This window comes from Pelodiscus sinensis, chromosome 7 (assembly GCF_052426305.1).
Source record: "Pelodiscus sinensis isolate ZL-2025 chromosome 7, ASM5242630v1, whole genome shotgun sequence".
NCBI lineage: Eukaryota > Metazoa > Chordata > Testudines > Trionychidae > Pelodiscus > Pelodiscus sinensis.
Window position 1 is genome coordinate 44,352,158 of NC_143058.1, and position 18,100 is coordinate 44,370,257.

An 18,100-nucleotide genomic window follows, 5' to 3' on the forward strand; every position below is an offset into this window, starting at 1 on the left:
ACTGTTTCAAATTAAGCTACACAATTGATGTAGCTCAAGTTGTGTAGCTTACTTTGACTTTTGCTGTGCTGTGTAGACATGCCCTTGGATATTAACAAAATACATCTATAAAGAATCATGAACTTTCATGGGTAAAATCCACTTCATTAGATGAGTAATGTGAAATGTAACTCACATTTAGCCAAAAGATTAAAAAAACAGAAAGCAAGGGGAAAGAATCTAATCTGTATTTTTAAATAACTATAAGCCAATGTCATTATTTTGGATTCCTGACTCATGATTTTTAACACTTGGAGTTTTCAATACTGTATTATATACCTATAATTGCCAAAGGACTTCTCGTTCCTTCAGTATATAGCTGGTTTGATTACATATTATATATAACAGTGTGGTAATAAAATAGTTGATGAAGAACATTTATAGCTTGTGTGCTATAAAAATATTCCTGCTAAGATTTTTGTCATTTGTGCACTACTGAATCATATGGCATATTCCTTTCTAAAATCAGACTGTAGAGTTAAAATTCTAAACCTCACTCTGTATGTTACTGGGAAGAACATTTCAAAAACAAGAGGCCTCTGAGTAAACTTACCCCATACTGGACAGGGAAGGGTCAAGTCCTTACTGTGGGCAGAGGAAGCCTCACCCTCTGGTTCCTACTGGGCATGCTCCAGGTGTAGCACTAGTATAAGAGGGAGCAGCCTAGCTCAGTCTGGACTAGATGCCAGAAAGGGAGGATACATGCAGCAAGATCTAGTTTAGGAGCTGCTGAAGCCCAGAACTGCAGGAACCAGAGACACCAAGACTTAAGGAGCGCCCAGGTACCTGAGGATGCCACTTGGTGGTCAGAGCCCCTGGGATTAACACAACCTGACTATACTAGAGATCCTGTGAAATCCAAGGTTATCTCTGAATGGACATATAACAGAAATGGATTCCTGAACGGGTACACTCAACCATTAAATGCACTGATCATCATCATCATCATCCAGGAACCCACTCCTGCAATCAACCCCGATGTCAACTCTATCCATACCTTTATACAAGCGATATTATCACAGGACCTAACCAATTCAGCCACCACATCAGAAGCTCATTTAACTGCAAATCCATTAATGTGATGATCTATGCCAGCAATGCCCCTCTGCCATGTATATTGGCCAAATTGGACAGTCTCTCCAGGAAAGAATTAATGGACATAAATTAGATATCCAAAAAGCAAACATACAGAAACCTTCAGAGGGGTAGCCGAGTTAGTAGGTAACTGGAAAAACTTAAAAAAAAATTAATAGTCTAGCAGCACCTTAAAGACTAACAAAACATGTAGATAGTATCATGAGCTTTCATGGGTACAACCCACTTCTTCAGATGACTGGAGTATTAAAAGTCCAGTTCCAAAATAAATAGGGGAGAGCGAGAGAGGGAGAAGGAAGGGGAAAAATAGCAAATTAGAGTGTTCATGTTACATGAAGCTTATAGAGAAGTTGCAAATTTTTCTTAAGTATACATTGGTTGGTTGGTTAAGTCATTAGGATGTGGAAAGTAGTGTGCTAGCCCAGTAATGTCTCTATTCCTATCTTTGTGACCGGTCCCAAACTTGTAAATGAAGTTAAGTTCCAACACTTCCCTGTGCATTTGGCTTGTAGAATTGGCCTAAAAAACCACAGTGACTTTGAGATCCATTAATGAGTGCCTTGAAGTGTCTAATTTACATCCCTTTTTCAAGAAAGGGATGTAGTTTAGACACAGCCTAAGGAGCTACTAGTCTATTTGTTAGTTTTTAAGTTTTACCTGTTACAGACTAACTCAGCTACCCCTCTGAAGCTTTTAAATGTTCATTCATTTAGCCTTTCAACACCCCTTCAAAGCAGGGCCGTAACAAGAGTGGGGCAAGCGAGGCACTGGCCTTGGGCACTTCATAAACTGGGGCACAAAGATGCAGTAAGTAAAAATAATAAGCTGCTAAAGTAAAAAGTGCAACGGGTGCTAACCTAAGGAGACGGGAGCATAATTAATATTTTGCCCCAGGTGCAAAAATACCTAGTTACTGCACTGCTTCAAAGGATTACTGTCCCATTAACTGTTTTTTAGAGGTTCTGAGCATTCTCAGTTCCTGATAATTTTAATGGAGGTGGTGAGTGTGTAGCACCTTTGGATTAAGCCTTGTGACTCATCCATGTTTACATAGGAAGTTTGTGGCAAACCAATGACTGCAATCCAGAACTCGTGCCTCAATGGCTACAACCTCCTTTTTCGCTTGTATACACACACACTTAATGCAATTGCCTGTCTGGAAACAATTTTATTTGCTTCAAACTCTTTTGTGTCATCTCCTTAGAAATGTGACAGCTTACTATCAATTTGCAATAAAGTTTTGCATTCATCCATTTATTGTTAATTGAGAAAAACTATGTTTTTTTTCCTGAGCAAAACAGCACCTGCAAACAGCTGACTGAATTTGTATGCTCCTTTTTTAGCCCTGTGTAGAGATAAAATGAGAGGCTGAATGCAATGTAAACTATAACTGTGAAACAAATTTTACCTATAGCTTCTCTGTCATATTCAGTATAAGATCTTTTACACATGTGCAGCTGTTGTGCAGAAAAGTAAATTTTTTTAATCTGAATAATAATTTATGAAGTGAAATGATAGAAACATGCTCTTCCTTCACAGCCTTAAGATCAGTTTCCTGTTGTTAAACATTTTTTTAAGCAACGAAGGGATAAAATATTCTGGCCAGAGGAATGGATAATAGGCGTGCTTCCATGTATACAAACATAAAATCTGCCCTACTAGATCAGACCATAGTCCATCTTGCTCATATTTTTTTTCTGACAGTGGTTCATAGCAGAGTTTGAGGAAGACTGTATAAATAGGGCAATTATAGTGTGCTCCATAGTAACAGTTGCCCCAAGATGGGCAGTCATTCCTTATCACATTGGCTAATAGACATTGTTTGACCAATCTTGCCAAGAATTTATCCAATTGTTTGGTGGATCTACTTATTCTTTTGACCATCACAACACCCCAGGGCAACGAGTTCCACAGACTAATTGTGTATCATAAGAAAACATACTTCCTCTTTTTGTACTATACATGCTGTCTATTAATTTCATGGTGGTCCCTAATTTTTTCTATTGTAGGTAAGGGAACATAAACACATTTCTATTCACTTTTTTCCACACTACTCACAATTTATAGACCTTTGTCATATTCCCCCTTTGTTGTCTCATTTCTAAAATGAGCAATCCTAATTCTTTAAGTTTCTCCTGGAATGGAAGTCATTCAATGCCTTTGATCATCTTATGTGAACTATGTCCAGTTCTACTATTTTGATTCTGAGATGTTACTTGATTTAGCTGGACACAGAACTGGACACAGTATTCAAGGTGAGTGCTCACTATGGGTTTATGTAGTGGCATTGTATTTTGTGTCTTCTTTTCTATCCTTTTTCTAATCTGAGTACAGCTAAACAATGAGGGAAACTTTTCACAGAACTAACCATGGTAACTCCAAGATTTTTTTCTTGAGTGTTAATAGCTATTTTAGAACCCATAATTACGAATGTATAGTTAGGATTATTTTTTCCAATGTGCAATAATTTGCATTTATCAACACTGAATTTCATCTGCCATTTTGTCTCCTAGTTTTGGGAGATCGCGCTGTTACTCCTCCTCATATGCTTTGGATTGAATTATCTGGAATAATTTTGTATCATCTGCAGACTTAGGCTATGTCTTGATTACTTTCCTCTTTCGAAAGAGGAATGTAAATTAGGCAAATAGAAAGTGCAAATGAAGCAAATTTAAATATCCTGTGCTTCATTTACATATTTGTGTCCGAGCGCTTTTTCAAAAAAGAGTTTTTCAAAAGTGAAAGCGCAGTCTAGACGTTGTATTTTAGAAAAAAAAACCTTTTTCGAAAGAACCCGTAATCTTCATTTTTTCAGGAGTACGGGTACTTTTGAAAAACGTTTTTTTCCCAAAGAACCATGTCTAGATTTTGCTTTCACTTTCAAAAAACCCTTTTTCGAAAAAGCGCTTGGACGCGAATATGCAAATGAAGGACAGGATATTTAAATCCGCACTTTATTTGCACTTTTGATTTGCCTAATTTATATTCCTCTTTCAAAAGAGGAACGTAGTCTAGACATAGCTGACTACATCTAAACTATGAGTTTTTGTGGAAAAAATATGCTAATGAGGGACTCATCTACATGAGTCCTGATCTCATTTGCATATTTTCTGCCGATCCGTTTTTGCGCTGGGGTTTTTGCACAGAAACAGGCAGTGTAGACATTTTCTTTTTGCGCAAAACCCCTTTTCTGCAAGATCCTACCAATCTTGCGGGAAAAGGGGGTTTTGCGTAAAAAGAAAACATGCACACTGCTTGTTGTTGCACAAAAATGCCTTGGCAGAAAATATGTAAATGAGATCGACTCATGCAGATGAGTCCCTCATTAGCATATTTTTTGCAGAGAAAACTTATAGTGTAGAAGTAGCCTTAGTGACTTCACTGTTCACACCATTTTCCAGATCATTAAGAAATATGTTGAACGGAACAGGTCCTACCATAGATCCTGATGTGAAGGTTTAACCAGTGGTAGGAAGGTCACCGTTGGACAGTGTATGTAGAAAAGTGCAATCCGTGACCACTTACCAAATTCTTGGAAAATACTCGCCCATCTCTGGGCTAGCATGCAAGGCGCCTTGGGTGTCCAGGCACCGGGGCGGCCCGTCCATATAGGCGGACTAGGCAGTCGACTAGGGTACCAAGTTAAATGGGGCGCCAAACAGTGGCACAATATCATTGAGGGGTTTGGCGGTGGGGGGAGGGGCGCCGACTGCATGGTTTGCCTAGGGTGCCAGTTGCTGGCAGCTAGTCTAAGGCCGCTCCTGGGCTACTGTCCACAAGTTTAATGCTTCTGTTGGACTTTACACAAAAGCTATTGGTACTTGGCTTCTCAACTTCTTCCTGGCCCACTTTCCTATCCCTTCACGCTACTTGCCTGTGGGCAGGCTCCCTATGCTCCTCCGCTCTAACTCCGGGGAACACCTGCTGTGCAAACAAGACCGGGCAACTGCGCCCTCCCCTGTCCTGTCACTTGTGTCCCGCACGTGGGGGGGGGGGCTCCTCCACCCCCATTTTGTCTCTGTCCCACGCGCAGTGACTCTCATCCCCAGCGGCGGCCGGTGGGGGGCTGGGAGGTGAGCGCCCGGCTTCGGCAGGCGCGGCGCCCGGGGGCTCGGCGCCCGCTGGGGCAGCGCGGGGTGGCGCTGGCTGCAGGGAGGCGGGGAGTGCGGCTGACTGCTGGACGCGAACCGGAAGCGTGGGAGACTCCCGGCAGACGCGGTCACGCTGGTTCCAGCCTCCCCGCAAGCGCCCAGGTGAGTTGTTTGCGGCCGGCCCGGGCTCCCGGGGGGGAGGAGAGGAGGGGCCGGAGCCTGCGCTCGCTGCCTGTGGGGCGCCCACCGGCTCCGCCCGGGACGCGGGGCGCTTCGCGGGCCTCTGGAGCCGCCGCTCCGCAGGAGCCAGCTCCCTGCCCCGCACGGTGACGAGCTGCGGCTCCACTGCGCCAGCAGAGGGCTGGCGCCAGCCGGGCTCCGGCTCGGGCTCAAGCCGCTTCTGCCCTGGCGTGGCCGCTTTGTCCCGAGCGCTGCCCTGCCCCGGCGGGGTGGTGGCTCCAGGCCAGCCCCATGCCCGGAACGAACAGCGCCCCGCACTCCAGCCCTGTTCCCCTGTAACTTTCAGCCCTGGCAGCCAGAGCAAGGGGAGGTAAGAGCCACGCTGCCTCACACGCCTGGCCTGTCAGTCTCGCACAGTTCACGTCTGTGCGACTGATTCCCCCTGCGGCTGTGCCGCTGGTCCTGGTTCTGATCTCAGTTGCACCGTGTGATCTGTGGAGCTCCTCTGACGTCTGGGTAGGACACAGATGCAACTGCAGTCAGAGTTCAGCACCAGGATGCCATTTGTTATTTTTCTCTTCCCTTTTCTGACATGTTCCCCTCTAAGTCAGAGCAGCTATGAAAGTCCTTGGAGATATTTTAATATGCCAGTCTGCGACGTGACTTTTCCTCCTTGGAGCAGAGTCCTGAGCTCAGCATCCAGAGCCGGCCAATTTCTTTGAAAAACAAAATCCTTTCATTTGGTTTTGCTTTTGTTGGGGCACTTTATAGTTTAATTCAATTCTGGGGCACTCTGTAATGGCTTGCATTTTTAGTATTGGATGATATTAACGATTAGTGAGTGACAGTGTGCTAGCATACAGTGATGTAACAAATAACTCAGAATAAGAAATTTGCTTCTAAAGAGAGCATCATTTCTGATTATATTTTGCTTGAACAATTAACATTTAACAAAGAGAACATCTTTCTTCTTAATTCACTTGAAATCTGATTTCATTTTGCGTACAGATTATACTAAATACACTGAACCCATGCTGCCTTTTCCTTGAGTTTTGCAAATACACTCCTGAAGTTCTAACTCTTGAACTTTATGTTTCTTCCCTCCTCTTCCACAGCAAAGCAATATATTCTTCCTACCATTTTGATTCTATGTAGGGGTATTTCTACATCTATAATATTTCTTGCCTTGAATGTGACTTTATTTTTATATTTTTTCTATAAACTCTCCATCCAGTATGATTCTCTTAGGTTTAGTGGCTAACCATCAGCATGCAATGGATATTTAGTTTTGAATTCAGAAAGCAGAACTAATTTGAAAATACTGGATGAACTGGAAGTGATATAGCTTGATGTGGCGGTGATTGGAAAACATCTTTACGGCCCAGTCCAATATGTCTGAGTTTAGTGGGAGTAGGATCGGGCTTCTTGAGACAAATGAAACTAAACAAATCAAGACCCTGACAAAAATATGTAGACATTGATCCTGAAATCAGAAATGCAGATGCCTGTGTGGAGACCCATAGTTCCACAGATCTGATTGCAGAATCAAAGCCTTGTAAACTTCTTTCGTCATTGGGAAATAACAAATATTAGTGTAACTAAAGTTGTAACTAAAATGGTATAAGTAACATAGTATGTCTGGGTGTGTATTTTCTATTTAAAGAGTCTGCATGTTTCAGATATTTTAATCTCCACATGCAATAAATATCTAAAAGAGAATAGTTCTGAATCATTTAAACTAAGCTCTGCAGTGTTCTATCTTCCTCTAAAATTAATAATTACATAAACTTCAGCTATTCAGACAAAATTAAAAATGTTATAGAAATTTATAATTCCTTAATTTTCAGACACACAAGATGGTAGAACAATAATCAATCATGTGAGGGAAGGTATGCAGAACCTAGTTTTAAATCTTAGCTAGTGTAGTGCTTTTTATTAGTTGATTAACTTCATTTAGGAAGTTTGGTAGGTTGGGAAACATAGCAGTGTTTTTGTTTTAATTTATTGTTAGAATTAGAGGAAGATTAGCAAAATGTTTATGTTGGAAGAGTGCTTGGAATTTATATCTTATCCTTTAATTTGTATCATAAACAATGGAATGATGATAGCTCTGGTTTATATACATAATGTTTCTTCTGCATTTTTTATTTCTTTATATAATACAGGCAGTCCCCGGGTTACGTACAAGATAGGGACTGTAGGTTTGTTCTTAAGTTGAATTTGTATGTAAGTCGGAACTGGTACATATTGTAGGGGAAACTCTAGCCAAACATTTCTCCAGAGCTCAGTTTTATTCTCCCACACCTCACTTCCCTCAGTCCTTTATTCTCAAGCTGAGGTGTCTGCTGAGAAAAGCTGCTCCGCGTCTCCCTGGTCTGCTGGGGGGGGGGGGCACTAGCTTCGCGTCTCCCTGGTCTGCTGAGGGGAAGCAGCTACTGTGGGGTTGCCTCACCCCGTTTGTAAGTAGGGATCCAATGTAAGTCGGATTCATGTAACCCGGGGACTGCCTGTACACAGTTTAACAGATTACCAGAGTGATTCCTTGTCCATTTTCCAGTCAGACAAAGCAATGGATAACTTCTTTTAATGTTTTTATTTAAATTTTTCCTCTTGAATGGAATATATTTGAACTCCTCTAGGACTAGAGACAGTATCAGAAGAGCACAAAAGCTTGAGGATGTTCTAAAAATGGATGATCAAAGATAATGAAAGCCAAGGAACTGTTTTGCCAAATAAGGAAACTTGGCACATGCTACTGTGTATTTTAAGCTAGTACAAATGAAGTACTACTTTATTGGCAATATGTTAGCTGTGTGCGACCCCAGAGAAGCAATGAAAACTGCTTTGACTGTGTTACAAAATCAGAAAGTGAGGTAAGGGGAGTGAATAATGTAGTAGTGCTCCATGATGATCTGTAAAAGGATCACTGTAAGTAAACCAAACAATTGCACAGTGAAATAGCTCCAGGGAATTGTGTAACAGGACAGATTCAGTATTCTGTTTTGTACATACACACAAACCTAACACAGGTATACTGGGACAGAGACATATTGTGCAAGTTCTGCTAATCCTGATAGTTCTTTTGTGTCTCTCTCATATGTAAAACCCTCAGTGGCAACTCAATCTGTGATATGAGTAGTAACTGATAAATATTAGAGCTCAGTCCTTCCCTGTGAAGTTGGAGTTGTTCTTCTGTAGCATTTCCCCATCCACACATGCAAGCCTTTTTGCAGAATTGGGCCTAGTCTACACTACACGCCCTCCTGTCAATCTAACCTATGCAACTTCAGCTTTGCAAGTAGTGTAGCTGAAGTCCAAGTCTTATTGTGGTGTCTTCTGTGTGATAAGGTTGGAGTGGGCTGCTCTTCTCATCCTGGTGGAGTACTGGAGAGGATGAGAGAGTGCTCAAAGGTTGAATTATCATGTCTAAAATGGAGCATCGATCCACTGTGTAATGAACATAAGCCCTTGGAGAAGATGGGGGAAGTGGGTGGTTTCATCAGGTTCCATACTAACATTGCTGCAGGATTCCGTCATCCAGTAGAGAAGATCCAGGGAGAGGTCAAGGAAACCTGTCTCTGTAAAAACTACTGAGGCTTGATGACAGAGTGAAGGCAAAGAGCATCTGGCAGGTGTCTTCCGTGGATCCCCAAGATTAATATGTTAAGAGAGGATGAGAGAGAACAAGCTATCCTTCTTGCCTCTTTTCCCAATGGAAGAATTTGGGGGAAATTCCGAGTTTCAGTATAGAGCTTTTACTTCCATAGACTGGTTATTCCCACTTCGAAGTGAATGAGACTCATAGTTAAATATGGGCATTAATGGATAGCTATCAGTTGGTATTAAGGATGCTGAGAGTTTATTACTGTATTGAACTGAGCATGCTGTTGCTGTATGTTGCCGTATTGTATCATACAAAGCAACATACAATAACAGACTACTAGTCACTGAATTAAAATAGAATCTAAAATACAACACAGTGTAGCTTAGATCCTCTTCTCTTAGGTGCAAAAGTCAACAATTTCCTAAGATCACTGCAGAAATTATTGCAAGGAAGAAAAAAATCTTTCAAAGGAGAAGATGGGGGTCAGTTCTTAGGTTGTATGACTGCCAGCTCACGTTAACTGACAGAAATAAAAATTGAAGTTCAAGGAGGGAAAACTCTTTATTTTTGTAAGGTGATAGGTACGTTAGAAATACCTGAGAGAGAGATAATGACTGAACTATTGCTTCAAATATTCATAATTCACAGTATAACTGAGCTGCCGCAGCTTCGCTTCATAGACAACAAAGCCAATTAACATCATTTCCCCCCCTGCTGTAGTACAATAACAACAGCTAGAAGCTCTGAAAAAATGATACGACTATAGGGAGTACAAAGTTTCAGACTATTCTGGTAGTGCTTTTTGAAAGAAGAAAAACAGAAAACTTACAATGAAAGATGCTCTTGTCTGGAAAGATCTGTAAAATGTAGTGCTCAAGAGTAGAAGAGTGAAACATTTGTTTTGGAGTAGAAGGATAAAAACTCAGTTGGGGGCCAAATGAACTATAAGAATTTCTGTTGATCCACTGTATAAGCCCAGATTTGTCACACAGTTGTAAAGCACCTCTTAAAACAGGCTGACAAGTTCATTAATAACTGAATTTGTAATATTCTCATATAGGAGTAACAGAGATATCCAAACAATTGTTTTATCCCAGAAAACAAAGGGATTAATCCTTCCCCTTAAGGATTAGCTGTTTTGTGTCTATACTATAGGTATGAAATAACATAGGTCCATTCTCTCATCCAGAAGAGGGCGACTGTGCATAAGTCATGGTGGCATTATTAAGTACAGATACCTGTATTAATAGCAGCTACCTGCATAAATCTCCCATGAGCTCACTGGAAAATAAATTTTGAAGAGTGCAGTATGACCCATGAGTCATCTTTAAACTATATTAATGATAATGTATGCCAGTGACTCATGTCTCTTGGCTTGTAGACAGTAGTAGATAAACTTTGTATTGGAAAGGAGTAAAGATAGACATAAAATAACTTTTTAGTAATTCTCATTGATGGAGAAGACCCATTGTGGATTTTGGGAATTGGTGAGTGAATGAACAAAGGAAAGAAAAGCAACATTACAAAATGCACTTTGTTCACTTATATGACAAGTATAATTCTATTTATGCCTTGTGATATGATGACAGGTGTATTTGGTCTAATGTAATGAAGTCTTAATAGCATGAGATCTTGCTATGTGTTAGGGATGTTAGTGTATAATCATTTAAATGATTAACTGATAAGACTGGGCTTTTACGCTGGCTCCCCACGTGTGCTGGTTCCCACAGAGCCGCTTGCCTTTCCCCTCCCCCCCCGCCATCGCCGCTGCCTCCCATAGAGAGAGAAACTATGTTTGTCCCCACAAGCACCGGCTCCACAGAGCTGCCTGCCCCCTCCCCTCACACTGATGCCCCTTCCCCGTATGTAAATATGTCACTGCTAAGAATTTGAATGGTTACACATTTACACAAAAACACGATAGTTAACATTCCTAGTTGTAGTATGGCTTTGAGAATCCAGGTGAGTAATTTGTTCTCTGCTATGGGGTAAGGGATCTATATGTTCTACAATAATTTAAAATCATTAGGTAGCCCTGACAACTATTTAATGCGGATGGTAAATACAGGAAATAAGTTACCTGTTTCCCTGAGAGCATTTTCCCTTCCCATTTGTTCATGCTACTCTTGTCATCTCCAGCTCAACCATTTGTCAACTTCTGTTTACAAGTCTCCATCTAATTTATAGTCCAATCCTATATACATTATTCATGTAAGTAACTTTACTGCAATGAGTAATTCCATCAGCTTCAGTGAGACTGCTCACATGACTGAAGTAAGTTCATCAGTGTTTTCAGGATTGTGGCTTTAGGATGCAAGATCCTCAGAGTAGGGAGCTTGTCTTTTCTTTTGTCTGCACAGTACCAGGTACACCTGTAATATTGCATAAACCTTCATAAATGAAAACTGCTGAAGTGAAGAGAGCAAATGGATGGTTGTTTCTGGACTCAAGCAAGGGGCTAATGGCAAAGAAGCAGGAAGATACAATTGATTTCATCCAAAAAAGAGTCTAGAATTTGGCAAGATTGACCAATTTCTAAAAGTGTTCTTCATCTATGTACAACACATTTTCAAAAGCTTTGAACCTGCATAAGGTTAATAAACACTAACGTAAATGCAATAACATTAGACTTTCGTAGGGAAGCAACCAAAAACGGTTGTCACATAAATAAGATTCATCTCAGCTCATAACACACCAACAACAATACACGTCAGCTCAGAAGGTTTGGTAAAAAGGAGAACCCAGATGGTCTGAGACACAAACTGTGTTTGTCCATAAATTCTGTGTCCCAAATTTGCCTCTTAGGGGAAAAAAATGCCTTCAGTAAAAGTAGTATGTTGTGTCTTTCATCACGGATTTAAATAGTCAACCAGCCTTATGGGACTTTATCAGTGTCTGATAGTAAGTAATAATGTTTAAAGATAAGCAAGAAAACTGAGAGTACACCTCAGGTAGTCCTCCTACACAGTGTTTAAAGAATCAGTTGTTGCTTCACATCTGGAGACCTGCAGTAATCAAATAGTGATTGAAACAGGATTTCTAGTCAGCTGTAATCTAAAAACCATAGTACAGTTGCATTGAAACCTTGGGTAAACTTACCATTCATTCTTAGTATTACAGTAGAGTGTAGGAATCCCAGACAGTGACCTGGTCCCCTTCGTGCTAGGTGCCATTCAGATATGTAAGCTAGACAGGGCTCGACTAAGGGGTGGGCGAGCCAGGCAGCCGCCCGGGGCGCCATCCTATGGGGAGCAGTAAAACATCCCGGGTTGACCCATGGAACTCAGTAGAGCGGCAGCTGCTTCGCCCAGATGCATCCCGCCTGCAGCCCCAGCTCCTGCCCTGAGACTCCGCAGCTCCTGAGGGGTGGTGAATTAAAGGTGAGGGTGCTGCCAGAGCCTCAGTTTTTCTTCTGTTTAGCCCCCCTAGGCTCCTACCAGCCGATCAGGGCAGGGGCTTTCCCTCTCTCTGCTTCTTAGACTCAGCCCATGTGGAGCGTGGTGCACCTGGGCTGAGTGCCAGGGCCAGCTGGCCGGGAAGCCGCTCCTCTTTCCTCCAGCCCAACTGCCCTGTGCTCAGCCCGGGGAAGCTGTGTCATGCTCCTGCTGATCGGGAAGCCCTTCTTCTTTTGCCCCAGCTCAGGCGCAGCATCCCCGGGCTAAGCACAGTGCAGCTGGGCTGGAGAGCAAAGAGGAGCGGCTGTCCGGCCAGCTGGCCATGGCGCTGGCTCAGCCCAGGTGCACCATGCTCCATGTGGAGCAGAGGGAAAGCTCCCCCATTGGCTGGAGCGGGGTGCCACCTCTGCTGTACACCGCGGCCAGATGATCAGGCAGCTTCCCCTCGGAACCTCCAGACCAGCCCACATTGGAGCGATGCACCTCGATTTAAAACCACGGGCAGCTGGCAGGGCAGCAGCTCCTCTTTGGTTCAAGCCCAGCTGCCCCGCGCTCAGCCCGGGGAGGCTGCACCGCACTCCAGCTGGGCTGGAGAAAGAGGGAGGGCTTCCCGATCAGCTGGAGCGCAGTGTAGCTTCCCTGGGCAGAGCGCAGCCAGGGCAGCGGGGCTGGAGGAAAGAGGAGGGCTGCCTGGCCAGCTGGCTATGGTGTTGTTCAGCCTAGGTGAACCCTCCCCTGTGGGAGGGGGGAGTTGGCCCCATAGGAGGCGCCCACTTGGGCTTCCCTGCTCCATGGGGGAAGTGGAGAAAAGTCCTCGGAGGAGGCAGGTGCAGGGCACTCCCTGCCCACACCTCAGAATCCTGTGCCCTTGCCCCCCCAACACTCTGTCCCAGCACCACTAACACCCTGTCCCAGTACTACATGACTTGCTCCCAGCAGCACAGTTGGGGCCACATTAGTGAGGCTTGGGGGTTTTGGGAGGAGGTCTTTTTGCATCTCCCTTGTGTGGCCCCAACTGACTTTTCTGTGGGTCAGTGACCCCTGACTCAAAAAGGTTCCCTGCCCTTCTCATAAATAAAGACAATGCAGAAACTTTTTGTTTTTGACCTAGTCTTAAAAATGAAGCCTGGCCAACAAACCCCCAATTGGGGCCAAGCCCCCATCTGGCCACAGCATTATAATACTCCTGCACCTCCCAGACTCTAGATCTGAAACTATCATACACTTCTGCAACCCTCTGCCCTGAGCCCCTCACATACCCCAACCCAAAGTCCTGCTCCCTCACATCCACAAGCCTGTGGCTTGCTTAGTAGCCCAACCATCCATCTGGCCCCAACACTCCCCAGATTGGAGCCCCCTCCCTGAGCCAGCATCCCCTTCACCTCCTCCTGCATCCAGATTTTCTCCCAGAGCTTGTGCCTCTCACCCCTTCCCACACCCAAATCCCTCATTCCCACCCCAGAGTCTACACATCCTGTCTCAACCCAGTGAGGGTACAGTTAAGACTGCAGGAGTTTTTCCAGGATTCCAGAGAGATGCCAGAAAAACTCTTCTGCATCCAGGGACATGTTTGTTCTTCCATTTTTTTTTAGTGAAAGAGCAAACATGCTCTTTTGGCAAGCCCTGTATTCCTCGTTCCATGAGGAATAAGAAGGCTACCAAAAGAAGGGCTTTTTCTGACAATTGGTCCAGTCTAGATAGGCTAAATGTTGGAAAAATCTTTTCCTACAGAAGAATTGGAAAAAAAGCAGCAGTGTAGAGTGTATAAGGGCTGGGGATAGCTAATGATGGAGAGGAGGAGAACAGAGAGGACAGGGCTTCAAGGAAGAGGAGGTGGGGCCTTGTGGGAGGGTTGGGGCAGTAGATCTTTGCTTGTTCTGAGATTTAAAAAGTGATCTTGAGTGTAAAAAGTTTGGAGACCACTGCACTAGAGTTTCAAAATGTCAGTACATCATGGTTTGTTCTTTTGAATTCATTTGCCTTTTTTGTCAGAATGTTTTTGCCCAAGGTGTCTAATGCAATTTGCTAGATATACTGTTGTCTCGGTTTGATGTATTAAGAGTAGTGCAGGTGCACAACTCAACATTTTCAATGAAACAGAACTGTAATTTCTAAGCATTGAAATTCTGAAACTGAATAATCTATGGCGTAGTGCTTTTTACCATAAATGAGTAATTTATTTTATCATGTAAATTTTAATCCCTTTGGGTATGCCTACACTACCCTCCTAGTTCGAACTAGGAGGGTAATGTAGGCATACCGCACTTGCAAATGAAGCCCGGGATTTGAATTTCCCGGGCTTCATTTGCATAAGCGGGGAGCCGCCATTTTTAAATCCCCGCTGGTTCGAACCCCGTGCAGCGCAGCTACACGGGGCTCGAACTAGGTAGTTTGGACTAGGGTGCCTATTCCGAACTACCGGTACACCTCGTTTCACGAGGAGTAACGGTAGTTTGGAATAGGAACCTAGTCCGAACTACCGAGTTCGAGCCCCGTGTAGCCACGCTGCACGGGGTTCGAACCAGCGGGGATTTAAAAATGGCGGCTCCCCGCTTATGCAAATGAAGCCCGGGAAATTCAAATCCCGGGCTTCATTTGCAAGTGCGGTATGCCTACATTACCCTCCTAGTTCGAACTAGGAGGGTAGTGTAGACATACCCTTTAAGATGCCTCCCAAGAAGTTGTCTGGTTCAGAGTATCGTAAAAGAAAATCGAAGAGAGAACTAGAACTTCAGGAAAGTGGGAAATGTTTAACTGAATATTTAAAAACTGCTCAGAATATTGACTCTGCTTTGGCCAGTGGAAATGAATTCGAAAATGAATCTGTTTCTGTTCCCTCAGTTTCTGTAGAAGTTTCTTGTGCAGAATCTGATTCACTTTCCAAGTTTGAAACAGAAAGTAAAATAGAACATTTTTCGACTTCTGCTATGTCAGATGTTAATGAGGTTCCTGACATTAATTATGATGATCCTGCTAGGTGGCTTGTTGCACTTAATTCGGCAGTCAGTGATCATATTGTGTCGTGGGGTGTATGTGCAAAAATAAACAAAGTGTTTATATATCCTTGCCTAATTTATGGATATCACTGAGAATCTTGCTAACAATACCAGTAACAGTTGTTGCATGTGAGCGCAGTTTTAGTAAACTTAAGTTCATTAAAACGTATTTGCTATCATCCATGTCAAATGAATTTTTTGGCATTATTGATTGAAAATGCTACTGCTCAGAAAGTGTACATGTTAGAAAACATTAAAAGTTTTGCCAATTTGAAAGCCAGAAAAAAGAACTTTTAAAAATATATTGAATAAGGTTTTGTAATTCCAATCCATGTAAGTTACCTCTATCATTCATTTCTTAGATACAGGAACACTGTGAAAGATAAGTTAAAATGTAATGTTCTGAATTAAAGATAATTCAGAAATGTAATAAATTCCTTATTTTGAATAAAAACAATTTACTGTTTACAATTATTGTTAATAGAAAATACCTAAAAAATAAGTATTGAACTTAAAAAAACCAATAATAAATGTCGAGAATAAATGTATTTATAGAGTATCTGTTTGAAGGGGCACCAAATTATTAGCCTGCCCAGGGCGCCCACATGTCTCAGTCCGGCCCTGAACCTAGAAGATAGTCCAGGCCCCAGGCAGTACTCGATGTTTAGATGAGCAGCATTATAGAAAACATAAGGGCTTGTCTAAACACAGAGTTGCACTGGTTTAACTCATGGTGTAATTTTAATTGGTGCAGTGGTTGCCCGGATGCACTTACTTTGGTTTAGCTCTATTAGGAACTGATCGAGGCTAAATCAAAATAAACCACTTCTTAAGCTGATAGTTTTTTACACAGGGATTTGCCCTGATTTCTCTAAATCAGTTTAATTAAACTGGTGCAAGCTCACGTATAGACAAGCCTCTGAGCAGGGGCGGATGATAATTTTGCAGGGTCTAGGGCTGCGCCACGGGGCCTGGGGATGCACAATTTTGCGCATGCACCTCGGCAGCAGCTGACCGGAAGTAACGTTTCATGCATGTGCCTCGGCAGCAGCCGACCGGAAGTAGAGTTTTGCGCATGCGCCTCGGCAGCAGCCGACCGAAAGTAGCATTTCGCGCATGCGTCTCAGCAGCAGCCGAATGGAAGTAGCGTGCGTGGGGCCTATTGAAGCGCTGGGCCCGGGGCAGCCGCCCCGCTCACCCTGCCCTATATCCGCCGCTGCCTCTGAGAAATCATCTTATAAAAATGTTGCAGGAACTCCTGCAGGATCCCGTATGCTCAGCAGTGTCACTGAGGATCAAAACCTTTTTATCTTGCACCACTATAGGAAGAGCTTCAAAATGAATCCACCAGTAGGATGGCTGTGAGTGGTCAGCCACACACGTAGGTGATAATAACATTTTTTAAAATCTGCTACAGCTACAGAATGTATTACTTTCTAATCTACTGAAAGGACATTCTGTTCCTCTGACAAGTATGTTATGATCTTTTAAAACTATAAAATCCATTCTTGGCAGGATGCACAGGATTTCACGTATAACTAAAAATTATTTTCCACTTATACTTTGTTATAACATGCAAGCATAACTGAGTTACTTTGGGAAGAGACTTTTTGGCCAGCTTTTTCCCTGTCTTTGTGACAATTACGTCTACCTTTCTCAACATACGGAGAGTACATGGGCCTCAGGCTTACAGCTGCACTCTTGCCAGAATGTTCAGTTGCTTAGGCTATGTATATTTTGTGTGAAGTGATCACAACATGGAGAGATTGCATGCTCCAGATTCCAGAACTCCTATGCAAGCACCAGTTGAAAGTGCATTTCCCGTTTGTCAGTGTGCTTCATGTTAAGGGACCTGTTGACGCACTGTTCTTTTGCAGTGCTACTCCAGTGTTTGCACAGCATGTCACTAAACCCAAGGAAATTTTCTGACCATTTCTTTTCAAACTCCTGCTTCTCAGAGTCTGGACCAACTCCATAAAACATTTGCATAGGCTATTGGAATGTGAGTTTCTTAATTTTATTTTCCTTTTGATCTGTTCAGTGGTTTTTGCTATAGCATGTTTATGGCAATTGGTTTTTGCTTTGTGATTTCTAAAGCTTGGTCAGTAACGTAATAATTCTGTGGAACAGGCATATTAATTAGATTTTTTTCTCCTTACAGATTTTGTTGTGGTATATTTTGTCATTATGAGATGTCGTCTCTCAGTGCTTCATTTGTGCAAATTAGATTTGATGACTTGCAGTTCTTTGAAAGCTGCGGCGGAGGGAGTTTTGGGAGTGTTTATCGAGCCCGATGGATATCACAAGACAAGGAGGTGGCTGTAAAGAAGCTGCTCAAAATAGAGAAGGAGGTAAGATTTCTTATTTTTTCTATTATGAAATAAATTACTATAAATTAATATCTAAATATTTTCCACTCTGTTGCTGATCAAGGAAGACCTCCTTGAGATCTGTTTGTTTGTTTGAGTTATATAAGCAAGATGAAAGGTTGTTATTAGAGTTTAAACATACTGGCTTTGTCTACACTGGCATGAATTTCCGGAAATGCTTAAAACGGAATACTATTCCGTTTTCAGTTTTTCTGGAAAAGGAGCGTCTACTTTGGCAGGCTGCTTTTCCGGAAAAGCCCTTTTTCCGGAAAAGCGTGTGTTGCCAATGTAGACGCGCTTTTCTGGAAAAGAGCCCCGATCGCCATTTTCG

General features: G+C 42.8%; 1 protein-coding gene across 4 annotated transcripts in view; it reads left to right on the forward strand.

Moving 5' to 3' along the window:
• Positions 1 to 5,194: 5,194 nt before the first annotated feature.
• Positions 5,195 to 18,100, forward strand: part of MAP3K20 (mitogen-activated protein kinase kinase kinase 20) — a 143,483-nt gene continuing 130,577 nt past the window's right edge. Inside the window, exons 1-2 of one of the 4 annotated variants that reach the window (XM_075933640.2) lie at positions 5,195 to 5,387; positions 17,562 to 17,751. In XM_075933640.2, coding sequence (XP_075789755.1) covers positions 17,593 to 17,751 — 159 coding nt within the window. In that variant the 5' untranslated portion in view covers positions 5,195 to 5,387; positions 17,562 to 17,592. Of the gene's footprint in view, positions 5,388 to 16,557; positions 16,782 to 16,873; positions 17,403 to 17,561; positions 17,752 to 18,100 lie in introns of those variants that run through there. The other 3 variants (XM_075933639.2, XM_075933641.2, XM_014570179.4) reach the window with 3 other exon arrangements.